Source organism: Camelus ferus, chromosome X, assembly GCF_009834535.1.
Source record: "Camelus ferus isolate YT-003-E chromosome X, BCGSAC_Cfer_1.0, whole genome shotgun sequence".
NCBI classification, from domain to species: domain Eukaryota; kingdom Metazoa; phylum Chordata; class Mammalia; order Artiodactyla; family Camelidae; genus Camelus; species Camelus ferus.
In genome coordinates, this window is record NC_045732.1 from 93051269 (window position 1) to 93071271 (window position 20003).

Here is a 20003-nt window from a genome sequence, read left to right on the forward strand (position 1 = left end):
TATCCATGTATATCATTCATTCACAGGCTTTGGCACTGTTTTTTATTAGTTAACAGATTACTTGCTGTATGCTGTAATTTACCATGGCACATCAGTTTGTTGCGAAGTGACAGTTGAAAACTTGTCTTGGAGCTTCTGATAATAGGGGAGACAGGATTTACAGGCATAAAATAACTGAATAATTCAGGATAGTGGAAAATATGTGGGGATATGCATTATGACTGCTCCTTGAGGGCTTTTATAGTCAAGGAGATCTTTATAGAGAAAATGGCTGCTGAAAAATGGACGACATCTCATTAACTGTAAGCAACAGAAATAAAATCTCATTGATTTTAAGCAGAAAAGAAATTTATTAAAAAGATGCTGGGACATGTGCATACCTGCTCTTCCCCAGTCCTATTCCCAGGAAACAGATGACCCTGTATCTCAAGGCAGCCAGTATTCCCAGTGGCTTCAAATTTGGTGCCAAGAAACCCAGGCATCTGTGTTGACCTATGAGCACATGTAAAGAGACCTTCCCCACTTTTTAATTTTTTTAATAGACATACTAGCTTTCAACAACTCTGCACAGGTGGTCACTTCCACGTTGGCCCATCTTGTGACCTCCTCGTCTTGAGCCTACAATTTCACTCCTAGATACATATCAAACCAGCACACATACACGTGTTCACCAATGAGTCCATCTGTAATAGAACCAAACTGGAAACTATCCAAATGTCCATCAGCAGTAGCATAGACAAGTGGTGCAGTATTTACCCACTGACAGAAGGCTATACAGACAGTGAGAAATGACAAACTGCAACCACACACAGCAACATGGGTGAATCTCACAGATGTAATATTGAGTGAAAGAAGCCAGCTACAAAAGAGCATAGTGAATGATTTCATTTACATCAAGTTGAAAACCAGGCAAAACTGATCTATACTGTTAGAAGTCAGGATGGTGGCTGCCCTTGAAAGGGAATTAGTAACTGGAGGAGGGAACAAGGGGACTTTGGGGAGTTCTTGGAGTGTTCTGTTTCCTGACATAAGTCGGTTCATTTTGTGAAAATTCTTTGATTTGTATACTTTGTGCATTTTCCCTTTTACGTGTATGCTGTGTACTTTTCTGTGTGTATGTTACACATCAATAAAGTTTTACTTTACTAAAGAATGTACGTTAGGTACCTCAGAATTACCGGGGCTCTTAACTATATATTGCAAAGCCTAGTTTGATACCCCAAATCTCACTACTGAACTGCACTACCACTGCCAAGCAGTAAACTGTATCCTGCACCCCTGGCCACTGCTGCTAGCTTGCTGCCCTTGTTGCCTGGGAGCCTGATCCTGCTGTAGCTGCTTCCACCTGAGGGTGATAACTCATCCCTGCCTCCATTTCGCTGCCCTGTTCCAAATCTGGAGTGGATGCCTTTATTAGATGGAGCCTAACACAAGTGCCCATCCTTGCCTCAAGGGAGGCTGGGAAAGCAAATATCCAACATTTTCAACTGTTCTAGCAGGTGCTGATATCTGCCAGAAATTTAAAAAAAAAAAAGGCAGAGTAGGGGGTTCTGTTTTAGATTTGGGGGCAGCCAAAAAGAGTGAAATCCCTCCTGAGGCAAACATTTAGGTCATAGAAGAAAGTCAGTTTCAAGCGTAGGAACAAGAGAAGCCTGGGGTAGAGGTTGATGAGAGCTTGGGAATGGGTCCAGTGGAACAAGTTTAACCAGATTAAAGGGTGTGTTCTGGGAGTGTGGCTTGAGAGAAGTTGAAGGAATAGGGCGGGACAAGATTAAGGATTACTTTGAAAGTCAGGCACAGGAATTTAAATTTAATGTGGGAATTTGGGAGCCAGGAAAAGGTTTTGAACAAGCAAGTGTCCTGAGAGGAAGAGGTATTTGAGGACCATTAACCCCACAGCACCTCTAGGGGCGGCTGGAGGCCTCTGTAGTAAGTTAAGGGTGAGGTGGTGGATTGGGAGTAGAAATAAAAGGCAAAGACTGGGTTTAAGAGGGAATTTGAAGGAACAAAGTCAATAGGACTTCACGAGGAGGATGAAGTAGAAGCTAATTCCCAAAACCTTGTGAGCCTGAGTGGCTGTTCGAGGCCTGCCTGTCCTTCAGAGCTACTGAGGCTGCGGAGGGGACCAGTTTGGAGGAAGTCAAAGAATGAATTTTAGTTTTGGGATTGTCGAGTTTGAGGTGATAGGCATTGAGTAAAAGTGGTCTCTGTGCAATCGCAGATGGAGATGGAGGAGTGGAGGAAGCTCCAAAAGGCCTAACTCTCACAGGGAGAAGGGCTGGGAAGGCTCTAGAACAGAAGGTGCTGGGCCCTCAGGGCATTTCTCAGGCCTCATTTATAGGCTGGCAGGTAGGCTGTGCTGACTTAATGTCCTGGTGACCTTGAACCACAGCCTGTGCCTTCTGCTCTGTGAAGCTGCCCCCCCCCCCACTGATACTCTCCCTGTTTTCCACTGTTTTCTTCCTGTTACTCAGGTATCTTTGGAAGGGAAATGATTAATGCCTGCCAGGCTTCTCTCTGTGTTTTCTAATAGTTTTGAATGCAAGGAGGATATGTTAAAGCCAGGGCCCTTCGACCAGACCAAGAGAGATGGCATACAGAAAGCAGGCCTCCGGTTGATTAGAAAAAATACAAGCTGCAGATCTCAGCACCGCTCCAGGGTAGCCTGGGACCAGTGATGACAGCTCCATTCCACATGGTACTTAGATGTGGGGTAAAATGGCTGGAAAGCCTTCCGAGGCTTCCCAAGGCCCTTTCAAGCCTCGGCCGATACATCCAGGCACTGTCAGTCACCACGAACTCCGTCTAGCATATGAGACTCAGGCCTGGCGAGGCAGCCTGGTCTCCGGAGCATGACAGCGGCTTTTGTGTACGGCTTGAAAGCTGTTGCTGAGGCATGCCTTCTTGGTATTCCTCTTAGGACTTGATTCTCTGTAGTCTGTAGCATGTCCCTGCTTGTAGGTGACGCTGGAGTGCTCAGATATCATTCAGGGACACACAGCTCTCTTAACAGGATACAGCTCACCCCTTGGGTGGGGTGTGAGACGGTGAAGAAAATCCTCAGATGGCTGCTCGTCATTTATGCTGCTGTTGTGTTTGCTGCTGTATCGTATTTTGAGTCCTGGGGCTCTTCCGTGTAATAGGTTATGTCCCTGTGCTTAACCTAGTGTAGAAGATCAGAGTCAAGTTAGCTGAAAAGTCCCAAGACTTTTCTGTCCCTGAAAAGTTTGTCTGCTAAGAGAGAGGGAGCAGGTTGAGAATGTAGGAAGTGACTTTCAGCCCATCTCAAAAGATTAATTAGCCATTCTATCAGTTGGATTTTTAAATGAAACAAAAATGATGAACGTGACATTTATAAAAATCAACCTTTTGCTTATGGCTCTAATAGCCTTCACAACACTTCCTTTGGTCACATGGTACACATGCTTAGAAAGATTTATCTCACATCTAATTCACGTCAGAATAAAATTGTTTGTCAAGACATCTGAGTGTCATAGGTCATGTAGCTTGTGACAGGATTTAAAGCAACAAGACCGCAGAAATAGATTTATCATAATTTTTGCAGAGAAAATGCCACCAGCTGACTTCAGAGAAGCAGGAGTTTAACACCCCTCCCACAACTTCCCCTTAACCTCATTTACCTTAAAAAATGAAAGTCCTAACAAGTAAACTATAATTGCCTAAAACAAAACTAGCAAGGCACAGATGAGTGTGGAAATGATTACTAGGAGGTAGAAGGCAAATGGCACCAGTCCGTGCCCTTACCTAAACATCCTAGGTTGAGTAACCCTTCCTTTGGGGTGGGGTAGGTGACTTTTATCAACAGGATTCTGATAAAAGATCAAACAAATCACCAAGGTAGATACCATATGTGTTAAAAATACTTTTGTTTCATTTGAGAGCCGGTTGAACTTCAGTAGTAGACAGAGCTTGTTTTTATTTTATATTGTAGTCCAATTTAAAAATCTTAATCTTTTCATCTTTTTTTACTGAGTTATAGTCGGTTTACAATGCTTTGTCAATTTCTGGCATATAGCACAATTAAAAACCTTAATCTTTTTACTAAATCTAGGAGCTGTCTCATCTTATGCATTGGAACTTAATTTGACCAATTCGGAAAAAGCCACTTGCCTTTATGCAAAATGGCAGATGAATTTCACAATACGCTATGAGACCACAAACAAAACTTTTGTAAGTATTTTTTTTCTCTGAGTTTTATATAGTAGGAATTGAATTCTACTCTTTTTCATCCTTTTCCATGCATTTATACAAATAAGATTTCATATGTTAACTGACTTAACATGTAAATTCTGTGAAGCTATTTTAACATGTACACCTAAAAGTATTCTATTTAGTGTTGGAATGAGTATTTTAATTCATCAGTTCCTTGGAGTTTATTTGTAGTTGGTTAAGGGCATATGATCTGAAGACTGGTGTTTCAGGTCTAACTACTTCTATAATGTTTTAAACATGTACTAACATCAAAGCTTGCCCTTGTTAAAAATAGCTTACCATTAAAAAATCTCCTTTGAGGGGGCGTGCATAGCTCAGTGGTTGAGCGCATGCTTAGCATGCACGAGGTCCTGGGTTCAATCCTCAGTACCTCCATTAAAAAAAAAATCTCCTTTTTGGGGGGAGTATCTTTCAATCCTTTCACCTTATTTTCTTTTGGTTGAAGTCCTGCCTGCTTAAAGCCTGATTGAAAAGAAATCAGCTTAACAGAAGTTCAGGCCAGTTTTCCTTTTCCTTTTAGATGTGCATAAATTTGTTCAGAGGGACTGGTGTGTGGTTGAAGAATCTGAGACTGGTCAGCGCAGACAGAGGGCAGCCTGGCAGCGTGTGTGTGCGTGTGTGAGTGAAATAGACTTGAAGTGGCGTCCCCTGTGGAAATGCTTGTGCACATTGCTGCCTGTTTGTGCCTGACCCCCGAACTTCTTTTTCTTTTAGAAAACTGTAACCATTTCAGACCATGGTACTGCCACATATAACGGAAGCTTCTGTGGGGATGACCACAACGGTCCCAAAATCGCTGTGCAGTTTGGATCCGGTTTTTCCTGGACTGTGAATTTTACAAAGGAGCTGTCTGCTTATTCAATTGACAGCATCTTCTTTTCCTACAACACTAATGATAGCACAACATTTCCTGATGCTAAAGAAAAAGGTAACTTTAAGAATTGGATTGTGTTGTGTTCTCTTATTCTTTATTAATAATAAAAATGTAAATCATTTAAAGACCATCTTTTTTGCACATCCATCTTCCTAACTAGAATAGAGATGTCATATCTTTGTATCGTCTTGCACAGCACAGTGTTTGACACAGTGATGATATTGGCTGTCACTGCCAGGTGCTTTACTCTGTACCAGATGGTACCCTAAGTATGTTGCCAGCAGAATCTCAATCCTTAACAGCAAGTAGATATTATCTCAACTTTATAGGTAAAGGGAATGAGGCTTGATGAGATTTGATATCTTTCCCAAAAGTCACACAAGCGAGTAAGCGTGTGAGCTGGTGTTTGAACCAGTCTGTTGAGCTTGTAGGGTCCATGCACTTAACGATTATTTATTATCATTTATTTCATCCAGTAGTGGGCAATCAACAAGTGTTGAATGAATGAGAAAATCCTTTACTAATAACTATTTTAAATGTGTACAAGTTTAGTAGCCTGAGACCAGCAGAAATGCTTCATCTTCATATCTTTTTTACCATTTAGATAGGATTTTGACTGAAAAGTTAAAAAAGGTAAGATGGCTAAAGTAGACATTTGCTGCTATTTTGAAACAGTTTTACGTCACAGTGAACTTGGGAAGGCATTGGCAATTATTCCATTCTTTTAACTACTGGAACTGAAATGTGTATTAAAATATTTTGAGATATGGATAATGGAGGTTTCAGTTTTGTTAGGGATGTAATTCTCTCCTTTCTCCCTGCCCCACTGAGATTGGGTTATGAACATGGTGTTTGTAGTAGCTTAGCATTTCTCACAGTTACTATTTCATTCTGACTCCAGACGCACAGGTAGATGGCCTTTAGTTTCCTGAACTGGGGGATGAGTGACTCATTTGGATTTATGGATATCAAAAGATCATATTTTAAGGACCCAGTAGTGAATGAGCTCATGTAAAATTTGGCAGGTGTCACTGAGACTTGAAAAATCAAATCCTAGATCCTCTTACAAATCCTAGTTTTCCTTTTACTGATCTCTTAGTTTGAGAGGATAGCTAAAACAAGTGTGTTATTGGCTATCTTGTATATTTAGCTTTCTGCCCTATATTTTCTTTCAGAACTAGTGTTAAGATTTGCCCCTGGAGGGGGAGGGTATAGCTCTGTGGTAGAGCGCACGCTTAGCATGCACAAGTCCTAGGTTCCATCCCCAGTACCTCCATTAAAAATAAATTAATTAATTAAACCTAATTACCTCCCCCTTGCTGCCCCCAAAAAAGAAAAAAAATGCCCTTTTAACTTTTAAGGAGCTTAAAAACTAGTTGGAGAGACAAAGTGAAGATGTTTCCCCGAGTTATATGGAAAAATTGGAAAGCATTAAGATCAATGTGAAGTTGTTGTTTGTGTTTTGGGGGTGGAGGGTTCATAAGTCTTTTCTGACAATGTGAGGAAAGCTCTAGACCCCCTCTCTCAAAATACAGAGTAAACTTTGCATATGGTACATAGCCCCTGAGCCCGTCTGTGGATGCCTGTAGACAGGTGGTCCTGATGAGGAACAGAGGTCAGCGTGCATCAGAGGAGTGAGAAAGCTTGGTGTGAGGAGGATCTGAGCTGAAAGTAGACCCAATGGTAGAATTTGAGTAAGCGGAGAATTTTGGGCAGAATATTTCCAGCAGGGGGAAGCATAGTATGTGCAGCAGTAATTGGAGAGCTGCCCAATTAAAATAGAGGCTGTGTGCGTAGTAGAAGGAAGATCAAGCTGGCTAGGTGCAGTGGGTCTAAATTATAGGGGGCCTTGGAAGCCAAGGAAAGGCATTTAGCTTGATGGGATAGGCACTGGGGAACCATTTTAGGTTTTAAAGCAGGAGAATGATATCTCAGGAGCAGAGAGTAGTTTATAAAGAATGTTCTGCAGGATTAATTAGTAAGTGAGGAGACTTCAGGCAGAGATGCCAGCGTTAAGAGGCTGTTATAGGAATCCGGGGATGATGAAATGAGTACCTGGACCAAGGGGGGTGGCAGTAAAAGCAGATGAGGTTTAATCTGAATGGTTTGATTGAAAAACTGTGGGCTCTGAAATGGTAACACCTGTATCTCCCTCCTTTTTAACAGGGGAAGATGCAATTTTATTACTAACTTATCTGTAATATTTGAGATTTAAAATGGTTTCCTTAAATGGACTGTTGACAGGTTTTGAAATAATTCAGTGTTTTATTTTTAAGCATCTGATAATTGAAGTGACTTTGAAGCTGCTGTTTTCTATAAAAAACTTTTTTCATGATTAAATTACAGAAAAGGACAGAATAATATAATAGATCCACACATGTACCCATTACCCACAACTAATTAATGCCATTTTTCCCATATTTGCCTCATCTTTTTTTGATATCTGTATATATATATATATTTTTATTGAATGCCTCATCTTTTTATTTAAAGAAATAGAACCTTACAGATGCCCTCAGTTTCCTTTGTACCCACTCCCCAGAGCCATTTTCCTCCCTGCCTCCTGAGAGGAAATCACTCTTGGGAATTTGGGGCATAGCCTTGTATTTGACTATGTATATGTTCATAAATAACACATTGTTTGAAAAATGACATAGCTTTATGTGTAACTCCAGTATGTCTACAACTTGTTTTTGCACTCACTTTAAAAAAATTAATTAATTAATTTTATTTTGTAGGGAGGTAGTTAGGTTTTTTTTTTTTTAATGGAGGTACTGGGGATTAAACCCAGGACCTTGTGCATGCTAGGCACACACTCTACCCCCTGAGCTATACGCGTCCCTTGCAGTCATTTGTTTTTGAGATCTGTCTATATTCAGCCAGTTCCTGTATCTATTTACTTATGTTGACAGTGAGAGACAGTATTGGAGAAAAATATTCCAGTTCACTGGTTAGGAAAAAAATTGTTTTCCCCTTTGGCCAGTAGGGGGTGCCAAGGCAGCAGAAGTTAGCTGCCTTGCTACATGATGGAAAGGCACAGAAGGCAGCTTATATTAAGGACCTTGAATACCTTCCTTCCTTGCTGTTTCTCCAAAAGGAACTAAGCCATTTGGGTGGAAAAGTGTGATCTTACCCTTTTGAAGTTTCACTACATGGATTATTATAATAACTCTGTACAGAATGGCGGCAACTTACTGCTTTCACATTCTGACGATTTCCTGAATTGGAATAGTCTTTAAATTCTATCCAGGAAGAGGTTCCAAAAAGTCATTTTAGTTACTGTAAGTTACATTGGGATAGTAGCACAAAAATAAGGATTTACTATAAAATCCTTGAATGTTCCATCTCTCTTCCTTGCTTCATCAGTATTGATTCTACCTCAGCTATGTGCTTTCACATTTGGCCTCTTTGCTGTCTTTCTGCTGCCCCTCACTGTCTTGATTTAGGCAACCCCTACTCACTTTTCACCTTAACCAAGCCCCTCAGCCTTCTAACTAGTTTTCCTCTTAAGTAACTTTACTTAAAAGTTTTCTACTCTGCCTGTCCTCTACAATTTTGCCATCTTCCTTAAAATAAATGATGTGTTATTTCCAGCTTTAAAAACTGAAGCTAACCTTCCATTGCTAAGAAAATCAAGCCCAGACTGTCCTTAGATCATAGAAGATGCATCAGTGTGTGACCACCTGCGACTCACCTTTCCTTCCTAATCCCCATTACGTCTTTCTTCTTACTATCTATGTTTCAGCCATAGTGAATTTGTCAGTCCCTGAACAGGTCTTGTCCTTTGTCACTTCAGGGATGGGATGGGGTCAGGCAGCAGAAGAAATGAAAGTCCAATGTGTATTTTTATACGATCACATCCCTCCTACCTTCTTGGAAACAGCTATTGTTAATCTTGTTTTACAGAAGTTTTTACTGTTTATGACCGTGTGATGTTCACAATTCCATTGAATGACATCTTTAGATGCAATAGTTTATCAACTATAGAACAGAATAGTGTTGTCCAGCGCTACTGGGATGTTCATGTACAAGCTTTTGTCCAAAATGGCACAGTGAGCACAAAAGGTGAGTACTTAAAGTGGATATTTCGATGCATGGGTCCTAAGTTAAGATTACAGTATACCGGGTAGCTTTAGTTGAAATTGTTATTTCAGAGCATTTGTATGTTAAGATTTACACTGGACTATAAAGTTTTTATAAATAACAGCAATTCTTATTCTTGGAACTTGCAGTTTTAAGTTTCTCATGTACATGTGTTGGGAGAGTCTTTTAAAATGCTCTACCTGTTGAGTTTTCAGCTGATAAAACTTAATCATTGTTTGAGCAAATCCTCAAATAACATTTGATCCTTTTTAGCTTTTGAAGATCCAAGACAAAAGCTTAGAAATTGGATTTCTGTGTTCTAATCTTGACTTTTATAAATTGATTTTATAACTTTTATATGACTTCATGAAAATAAACAATAATTTCTCATTGAGTTCTGAAAAGCTACCAGCACTTCCTAAGAAGAGGTTGAAATGCCTGTGATTTGCTGTAAGGGTAACACAGGTAAAAGGTTTATTTGTGTTTACATCCCTCAATGATTTCTAAACTATTTTCAGGGAAACACTCTCCCTCCTTAGAGTGCTTGTATGTGGGAAAGGAGAGGGCAGGCCTAGGTAGGAGTGAAATGTTTTCAAACTTTAATCTGATTTTCACCTCAAGAGGCGGGTGATTTTTTGAGGAACAAAAGGACTCAAGGGTCTGAAAAGATGCGTGTGTGGCCGTGTGTGAGTAGGTGCAGCATTTGTATGTGTTGGGAGCCTATCGGCCATGTCATAACTCTTCACATTATCTACATATGAAGCAGCGGTTTGAGAACCTCTTCCCTGAATACAACCCTTTTGGTCTTCAATTGTGAGAAATATTTCGCTCTTCCCTGGCTTTATGAATTAAGAAAAAGTTTACTGTAGCTTATTTTGTTCTTTGTCTCAGAGTTTCTGTGTGATAAAGATAAAAGTGCAACCACAGTGGTACCCGTCATTCCCACCACTGCGCCAGCTCCTACCACAACACCCACTCCAAAGGAAAAACCCGAGGTTGGATCCTATGCAGTGAAGAATAGCAATGGTACCTGTCTTCTGGCTACCATGGGGCTGCAACTGAACGTTACTCAAGATAAGGTATAGTTGCCTATTTTTATTGATACATTCTTTTTAATTATGTATTTATTACTTCTTTTATTGAAGTATAGTTGATTTGCAATGTTGTGTTAGCTTCTCGTGTACAGCATAGTGATTCAGTCATACATATGTATATATACATATTCTTTTTCATTGTAGGTTATTACAAGATATTGTATATAGTTCCCTGTGGAATCAGAGATTTTAAAGAATAGATTTGATCTAAGGCTAAGAGGTAGAGTTGGAGCCCAGATATAAAATAAAGGCTTATTTATTGATACATTCTTTTTATATCTCCTTTCAAATGTAGTGGGTCCAACCTTCAGCCCAAGAGTAGTGTTATTAGAATGATGCAGAATTAAATAGAGATTTGATGTTGACTTGTAGAGTTTTGATTAGTTAGGAGTTACTATAACCATGAAGAGTTAATGTTGCTATCAAGGCATTGTCTTGGCCAGCAGGAAACCTAGCAGTTTAAAGGGCTCTTGGGGGCTTAGATTCTGTCTGCCATCAGTAGATCAGAATCTAAGTGGTTGATCTTTATTTCAGTTAGTTTAAAATATAAACTTTTATCTAAACCACACTGTAGGTTGTATGGAACAGCGCCACTGTTTCTCTAGCTATTTGCTGGCTTGAATGGTATGGCTGGATAGATAGGTAATAGATGTGAGTACACGATGGCACTTCTGGTTGCAATGCTTCACTGAGACCACAGAGGTCGTGCTGACCAACCAACCCCATTTCCAGAGTCCTGCGACTTAAGCCAGACAGATGGCTTTTGTGCTCCATTAAAAATGTGTTCTTTTTTGGCTCATTATTTGAGGAAGCTTCCCTCTTGTCTTCTTTTTTTTAAAAAAAAAAAAAGTCTTCTGAGTCATAGCTTGGGGGCCTGTGCCAACTTTGAAAGTAAGACATCATACACTTATATCCGTGTCCAGACACAAGGTGTTTTGTTCACTGTGAAGTTGGTGTTATTAGAATATAAGCTTTTGCTGTAGATTTTTATAGTTCATCCGTATCTTTCTCACCTCTTCTCCTAAAGGTTGCTTCAGTTTTTAACATCAATCCCAATACAACAGACGTGACTGGCAGCTGCCACCCTCAAACTGCTCTACTTAGGCTGAATGGCAGCAACATCAAGTATCTTGACTTTGTCTTTGCTGTGGTGAGTAACATATTTATCTAAAATTTAGGTTCATTCTCTTAGAAACACATCTGAAAGTCTAAAAGGGTGTGTTTATTGATGGGGACATTCACCATTTTCACCATATTTTCCATTTCAACACTACTTAAAAGTGTAGTCCATTGATCCCTGTTAATCCCTCAGGGTCACCTTGATTTCTGTGGGCTGGACTTTTACATTAATGTTCACCAAAAACAGCTATTCTGCTGTTAATATAGACCTTAGGGTAGGAGCAAGAATTAACCTATATCAAAAAATTGTCTAGTCTATCCATGTAGATATATGTGATAAGAAAATATATATATAAAAGATACAAAGTAATTTCCATAATATTTTCTCTATTATTGGTTAGAAAATTCTCATGTTTGTCTATTATAATATTTGAGGCTTTTGGGGAAGCTACACTGCTTGTAATAGTATCAGTCATCATGATAGCTAGCTTTCGTTGAGTACTTGCTATATGTACAGGGCTCTGGGTAAGTAAGGACTTCACAGGCTTTAAGTCAAGGCGGTATATAATGGCAGCATTCAGGTTTTTGTTGCTCATGCTTCTATTAGGGGCTGAACCCTAAATAGAAGTTTCTAGGTTAAGCACGTGTGTTCTACTTCTTACTAGCATAAATTAATCATCAGGGGCCTTTAATTCTACCTTCTCAGAAACAATTGTTATTCCTATAATTTTTGAAGGGTGTGTGTGTGTGTACACGTTATAGCAAATGGGAATGGGAAAGAGGGGCTAGCCATCAATGAGGGAAACGGGTCAACCACCAGTAGTTCTCAAACTAAGAGCTATTGTATATGTGGATAAAACAACTGTTCTGCTTTTAAATCAGATTACTCCATCTAGGGATGGGGAAACATTCTCAACATGTGATACATAAAAAGTTAGGTATGTATTTGTTTCATGTCAAAACTTGGTAAACTTGGTATCATGTTGAAACTTGGAGTCTAAAGCCTTTTTTATTTTGGAATATATGCTGACTAATTGAGGATTATATTTTAGAAAGGTTTACAAAAAACTTCCCTTTTCCAGCACTCAAATAACTCTTCTGTTATAGTATATATATGATCAGTGAATTACTATTTTTTAAATGACCACTGAATTACTATTAAAAAAATGGTTAAGCTTGTCATCTTGAGTGTGGTAAGAGGAGGCTTCCCGTGTTATCACACACAGATTATATTATAGTCAATAAGAATGAAGAAAGTAACATTTTAGATTCATTCCCTTTTGAGTGGTTGAGTTTGATCTTTCTAGCTGAAATAGGATCCTAAAATGAACATGGTTTCTTCTGGCTCTAATGGGGAAATATGTAATATTTAATAATTATGTCACTTAATTGCCCAGCAGACAATTCTAAAATGTAATCCAGAGTAGTGACATTTTAACCATGCTACAGGCACTGTGAAAAATCAAGAAACACCTGCAATGTTACCAGAGATAAGTGGGCCCCATCTCACCTTCATCCCTATCATGAGAGATGTGTCTAAGGATAATTTATTGAATTCGGTGTACAAATATAGGATGCTATGGTGGGATACAAAGAAGAAGGCCTGTATTCTTAAGATGCCCATAGTTTATTTAGTGGTAAAGATAGCAGTATAGAAAAGATCACTGGTTCTGTGGAAGGCATTGAATGCCATGCTGGCTTTTGGATTTGATTCTGTGGGCAGTTAGAGGACTGTGGAAGGTCCATGCAAAGTGGGATGAGTGCCAGACCAGAGAATACAAAGCACTATGGGAGTGTAGAGGAAGGAGCAGTTAATTCTGGCTGGAGGAGAGGCAGGAGGGTTTAACAGAAGAGATGGCATTTGAACTGGACCTTCAAGGATGGGTCAGATTTGTACACATGGGGGATAAGGAGAGTAAGTGAAAAAGTACAAGCTATCCCTGGACACACAATCAAGACCAGGTGGGAGAATGAGGCGTGTGGCACGTGTAGTGAAAGGTAAGTGTGAAAGAGTAGTTGGGACAAATTGTGGAGACCGTTGAATGTCGAGCTGAGGAGAGACGTGTTGAGGTTGTTGAGTCCTCCTCAATGCTTCCTCCTGAAATTGTTTTCAGTCTGCCCCCTCGTTTTTATTCTCTACTGATTCCAGCCTGCATTCCCTCTTACCTGGAGGGTTCAAATAGCCTCCTAACTAGTCCCACCTCTTCCTCCCTCCCCCCATGTGCTTCTGCATTGGCTTACCTTCCTGCAACACAGCTCTTCCTCAGAAACCTTCAGTGATTCTGTTTTGCCCTCAAGAAAACCTACATTCCATGGCAGGATAGATCAAGCCTCTCCCTACCTCACCCCACCCCCCATGCAATGTAACCTGCATATCCAGCTTTTTTGACTCTGTTCCCTTCTCAAGAATCTCATGCTTCCCTCACCCCATCCCCTGTGCACATCAGCGAGGTAGGAGAGCCTCGTGGTAGCCAGTGCCTGCGCTCTGCAGCCAGACTCCTGGGTTCGGATCCCAGCTCACTGACTGCTACTAACTAGATAGCCTTGGCGAGGTTGCTTAACACCACCTCCATACTTTGATTACTGCATCTCAAAATAGGTATTGTAATTATTCAGTGAAGCCTCATAGGTCAAGTCTTAAGGTCAGCGCTTGGCACTTGGTGAGTTCTAAAATGCTAGAGTACTTGTGCTGAGGCTTATTTTTGACTACCTTCACTCGTGCTGTTGCCTTCTCAAACACTCCTTCCTGCTTGTCTCTTAATTGAATCCTACTCAGTGCAAATGGTCCATCCCTAAGCTTGTATTATTACTTTTGCTCCTCCCCTAGTAGGAAGTAATTTCTCTCCTTTTAATTTTCATAACTTATCCCTTTCTTTTTTGAATATAGTTCATTATGTATGTATTTATCTTTTATCTGGCAGATGGCAAACACGGGGGCAGGATCCAGGCTCATTTGGCTAGCTCCCTGGAACACTTAGATATGTTACCTTGTTCATACTGAATTCTGAAATAATTAGAACGACTGGCTGATCAGATGAGTGCTTCAGAAAGATAAGAGCAGTGAAGGAAAGATCCGAGTTGGAGAGGCTGAAAGACAGGGGGCCCCGGGAAGAGGCTGTTGTAATCCAGGCTGGAAGTTATGAAGAGGTCTCAGAAAGTGACAGGGAGAACAGAATGGAGGGAGTGAATTACTGAGGTCCTAAGGACCACATGAGTACACCTGCTCCAAAAGTTGGAAACAAAATGCAGAGCAAAAGGGTTTCTGTCGCATTTTGAGTCCCTTTCCATTGGCTGCAGTTATTCTGCTGGCCCAGGTCTAATGCATGGTTTTGCTTCTGCGTGATAGGATTTGCCTGCTTTTCCTCTATAGATACTAACTGTACCTGTAGACAGTTGTGCTGTGTCGATTAACTGGAGCTCTTTTTCACACAGAAAAATGAAAACCGATTCTATCTGAAGGAAGTGAGTGTCAGCATGTACTTGGTTAATGGCTCTGGTAAGCAAAACCTTCGGCTCAGGAAGAAGGGTATGGGTTACACTGAAGGAATGGCAACTGTTACTGTCTTATTACCAAGTAGTACCTTATTTAATGGAACAGAAGCTTCTGTGTGAGAACTGGACTTTGACCATAACTTAAAACCAGTAACTTAGAACTATAGCATTCTATCTTTTGCAGTATCTCATATTTTCAAAGCAGGATAGATAAGAGTTAAGGATGTGACTGGGTTTTAGACTACAGAAACACCTATAGAAAGATAGGGAACCCAGTGATCTTAAGGATTGCTTTTTGGGTAGGGTAGGCCCTGTACCCCAGGTTCCCATACTTCGCTGAAAAATCCTGAGGACTGTCCCGCTTTTATGTCGACAGGATAAGCAGTTACTAACATGTGTTTTTTTTTCTTTAAAGTTTTCAGCATTGCAAATAACAACCTCAGCTACTGGGATGCCCCCCTGGGAAGCTCTTATATGTGCAACAAAGAGCAGACTGTTTCAGTGTCTGGAACATTTCAGATAAATACCTTTGATCTAAGGGTTCAACCTTTCAGTGTGATGGAAGGAAAGTATTCTACAGGTAAGAAACAAGCAAGGTTTATTAATAATTTATGTTCTTATCGTAACTGCTAGGTGGCTTTTCCTTTGAGTCATGGAAATTTAATCATCAAATTGGAGAAATATGAATTCACCTCTCGACACTGTTGTAGAGTTCTCATAGCCTTGAGCAAGTTTGTGTAACTCTATATTTGGCTCATCATTTTGCTCAGATTAGGGTTTTTTTCTTTCTTTTTTTTCTTTCTTTTTTTTTTTTTTTTGGTGATCTGAAAACCTTTGCAACAAAGTTCTTAAAGCTAAAAACTGGTAAGAGCTTTAAGTGATCTTGACTGAATGTACAGACGCTCCTCTGTGGGTTTTAGTTTGTGGGAAGGATGGCACTTTGGGGCAGCAGTTTTTGAGCATCTTGCATCTGCCTTCTTGGGGCCATCTTCTGTCTGGGAACATTTTCATACCCAAATTAAAGCAGTTTGGTTGTATTTTAAGACAAAAGATTGCGGTAGGTAAGCCTCAGATATATTGACCTATGTTTTGGCCAGCCGGCATCATCTGGAGAGTTTGAAAAGCATGTGCCAGTGTGAATGAGGCGTTTTGAAGGTCTACTCAGAGTTAATGGTGGTATTTATCAGATTTTTAGTGAAACTTTTGGAAAGGGCTCATTACAGTGTATTTATATGAATATGAAAGATGCATTTGGCATTACAAGATTAAAATTTGCACAAAGAAGAAAAAGTACATAAAATTCCCTAATTGACTTTCCTTTTAAACCAATTACTTAAAATTGAGGGTTTATGGAACACAGCTTGGCTGAGCAGAGCCGCTCCAGTTGTCCACATCCTTTTTAACAATTAATTCTATGGTTTAGAAGGCATTGTGGAAGCTGAGTTTAAAAGTGAATATGCTGTGACCTGTTGAACTGTTTTGTGGTGGTACTGAATACCTAGCCTGACTTGGTTTGGCGCAAGTAAATCCGGCTCTTCACCTTACCATTCTTGTGACTAGAGAGGTTAATCACAGTTTAAAAATACTTTCAAGAATTCACTCTCCCCTTTGTCAGTTTTGCTTATGGACTTCAATTATTTTGATTCTTTAGTAGTTTTATTTTTGAGTCTTTATCTAGCTCCCTTACATCATTACCCTAATTTTAGGTCCAGATTTGTGTTTAGAATTTAAAATCATTTGCAGTATAAAATGAGCTCAAGCCTGTTTATCTAGTCAGCTGTGATAGAGATGACCTGTGTTTCTCCTCTAATTTGAAACTTTGGTGTTTATGTTCATAGTATTAAAAATGTCACCCAGAGGAGTAGACAACATTTAATACTGATAACAAATGCGTAATCTATTTGTGGAGCTAGGTTCCTGACTGTGGGTACCTATAAATACAACACACTGGTTAAACTTGACTATACAGGAAGAGGAAAGAGATTTTCAGTAAGGTCAAAGAGTGTTGATTGGATTTTACTGGATCAGACTACTCTGGAAATAGAAAAAAAAAAGTCCCCTGTGGGTTGCCAGCCCTGAGCAGATTGACAAATGTAGTAAACACACTCAAAATTAGTAAGGACTCCCAGTTTCTTGACTTTTGCAGCCACTAAAAGCATATATATATTGGAAGTCAGGAGTCTGCAAATTGTTTTTGTAAAGGCCCAGACAGCCAGTTAAGTGTTTTGAGTTTGGAGGCCATATTGTCTGTCACAGCTATTCAGCTCTGCTGTGAAAACAGCCATAGGCAATAAATATGAGTGTGGCCATGTTCCAATAAAGCCTGATTTATGGATATTGAAACTGGAATTTCATGTAATTCTTATGAGTCACAAAATCTTGTTTTTTTCTGATCATTTAAAAATGTTCAAAAGGCATTTTTTAGCCCTTGGGCCAGATTTGGCTCATGGGCTATATTATAGTTTGCCAACTCTGCTCTGAAGGATTCCAGAGCCAGCCTGGTTGTTTAATCCCATGATTAAACCTTCCTAATCTTCTCTCAGTTTCCCAAAAGACATTTACTCTACCATAAAGAGTCAAGTCTGCCTATGTAGAAATCTAGCTAGATTAGCTCTCTTCATTTCTGTTTAACACTCCTGTTTTGGAAAGCACTCGGATATAAACAAAGAAACAGACACACGTGTATGCGTTTTACTCGTAGATGTGAGTATGTATTCATAGATATGAATGTCCCTATACACACATACATGAATGAAAGGACCTAAGTTTAGGATTTTAATTCTAGAATAATCCATAACTTGATGTAGCTTTATCATTGAAGTATACCTGTCTTAATTACTTAAAGTTGATCTTATAAGAGCATTTCTGACTTTTTAAATCAACATTTTTTACTTGTGGACATCATTTTTTATTATACTCATTATTTGTTACACACTTTTTCTCACTTACAGCCCAAGAGTGTTCGCTGGATGATGACACCATTCTAATACCAATTATAGTTGGTGCTGGCCTTTCAGGCTTGATTATTGTTATAGTGATTGCTTACCTAATTGGCAGAAGAAAAAGTTATGCTGGATATCAGACTCTGTAACACTAATCCACACGTGACTCTGTTATAAAACAATGAAGCAAGTACAAGTTCCAACATGCAATACTGTTCAATCTAAGGTGTATTTAGTTGCAGTTCTGATCTTAGAACAGATAGTATGGAGGATTTCAAGCTTAAATAGATAGAAATACCCCCAAACTGATAAAATCCATATTAGTCACATGATCTTGGTTTTCCCAACGAAGGAATTTAAAACTTATTTCTGTAGCAAAAAATATGTGCAAAAATCACGTGGCTTATAAATTCTATTTTATTCTGAATTAGTATTTCAGTCTTTTCATTTTAGATATTCTAACTAGAAAGACACAGTTTAGGAAAAAGTTTTTAAAAAGAGATCCCTGTCCTCCCTTCATGTAGTTGAATTGAGACAACACATTCTGCAGTGGATTTGTACTTGCTCCTTTTGCATTTTTTGGTGATTTTGTTTGCAGGTTAACTTAGCTGCTTTGGCTTTGCTGCATATTTGACTATGAGAGATTATACCAGTAGATTTGAACAGGGTCTAGTATTTTTCTGTTCTTAGCAATGAATGCTTTCCTACTGCCTTTTGAATAGATTTGTATTTAATGTGGCTATAGTGACAAAAGATACAAGAGCTTTTTAAATTTTAGAATAGATGCTAATCTTACTGTTTAATCCTTTTCATAAAAAAACTGGATATTTCAATCTTTCAAATTGTAAGACACAAGACTATTCCAACTGGGCATTTCAATGCATTTTCTCTAGATGCTTTAGAGATAATTGCTAGGCAGTGCCAATTTAGGGCATTAGTCTTTTGTACCCATAAATTGGCCTCTACATGCAGTGCTAAAACTAATGTAGATTTCTCTTTAGCCCTTCTAGTATCCTTGTTGGTGGTAGATTGTTTTATTCTTTTCTTTTTGTTTCCTTAAAGAAGAAATGCCAGTATGTCCTAGAACCTAAATACGGAAGTGCACTTACACTTAGAAAGTAACTTGCACCTAACCCGAAAGTCTTGGTCTTCTCTTAGTTCATTAGGAACCTGTTCTGTGTTTCTAGCTTGCATTGATTGCTACAACATTTACTAATTTGGCGTTTACATCTACATAGTTCTATACTAATCAAAGCTTACATTATTATTGTTCATTATGGTAGAATCATTAATTCATGTACTTTGTGTTCACTTTTATGCTCTGGGGAGATGCGCCAATTGTCCATTTACTCTGCACCACCTGATGTTTATATGAGAAAGCAAAACATTTCAGCTTGATGGCTAACACATCAAGTATTTCTTGCTGCTTCTAGGAGGTTTGTTTTTTGCGGCTTTTTGGTATTAGGATGGCTGAGCAAATATTAAAACATCGTTAATATGCAGCCATATATGGAAGGTTCCATGTTTTGGAGGGTGGGAGATTATGTCTCCCCCCCCCCCCCATTTACTAGAAAATGAGATATCTGGATTCCAAAATGTTATTTATGTTGAATTAATTTGCTAATCTAGCAATACAGACACACACAGAGGCAACTGCATGTTAGCATGTGTACGTCTATAACTATCTTTCGAGTTATATTGGCATGATAAATGTTTTCTTTCACTTAAATTTGCTCTCTGTTTAGAGTAGCCTGAAAATAGTCCTGGCTCAGAATCGGACTTCTGACTAGCCCCTCTCTTAAAGCTACATTTAGCTGCACTGCCAGCTTAAGGCACTTTTTAAAGGCTAAGTAGAAATCTGATTTTTAAAAATTATTTTTTATTTAAATAGTATTTTAGTGTAAGATTGTTAACCTTATAAGAAAGGATAATGCTTACAAGAATGTGAGCCCTAGATATTTCTCATGAGTCAAAACAAAGCAGCAGCTTTTTTAAAAAAATAAAAATTGGAAGCACGAGTGGGTGGCACTGGCTTAACGCTGTTAATGTTTCTAAAAGTTTCTACATTTAGATTATATATCTGATTCAAATTAAAATACCTCTAATTAGCACTGTTTTATAGAAAATCTGACTTCATTGAATATTTTTGTATTTTACATGGGCCAG

At 39.1% G+C, this 20003-nt stretch overlaps 1 protein-coding gene across 2 annotated transcripts in view; it reads left to right on the forward strand.

Moving 5' to 3' along the window:
• The window catches only part of LAMP2 (lysosomal associated membrane protein 2), a 36286-nt gene that overhangs the window by 6148 nt on the left and 10135 nt on the right, over positions 1–20003 (forward strand). The window contains exons 2-9 of one of the 2 annotated variants that reach the window (XM_006191315.3): positions 4073–4191; positions 4948–5161; positions 9014–9172; positions 10082–10269; positions 11312–11434; positions 14836–14899; positions 15311–15475; positions 17847–19483. In XM_006191315.3, the coding sequence (XP_006191377.1) occupies positions 4073–4191; positions 4948–5161; positions 9014–9172; positions 10082–10269; positions 11312–11434; positions 14836–14899; positions 15311–15475; positions 17847–17986 (1172 nt within the window). In that variant the 3' untranslated portion in view covers positions 17987–19483. Of the gene's footprint in view, positions 1–4072; positions 4192–4947; positions 5162–9013; positions 9173–10081; positions 10270–11311; positions 11435–14835; positions 14900–15310; positions 15476–17846; positions 19484–20003 lie in introns of those variants that run through there. The other variant, XM_006191314.2, reaches the window with a different exon arrangement.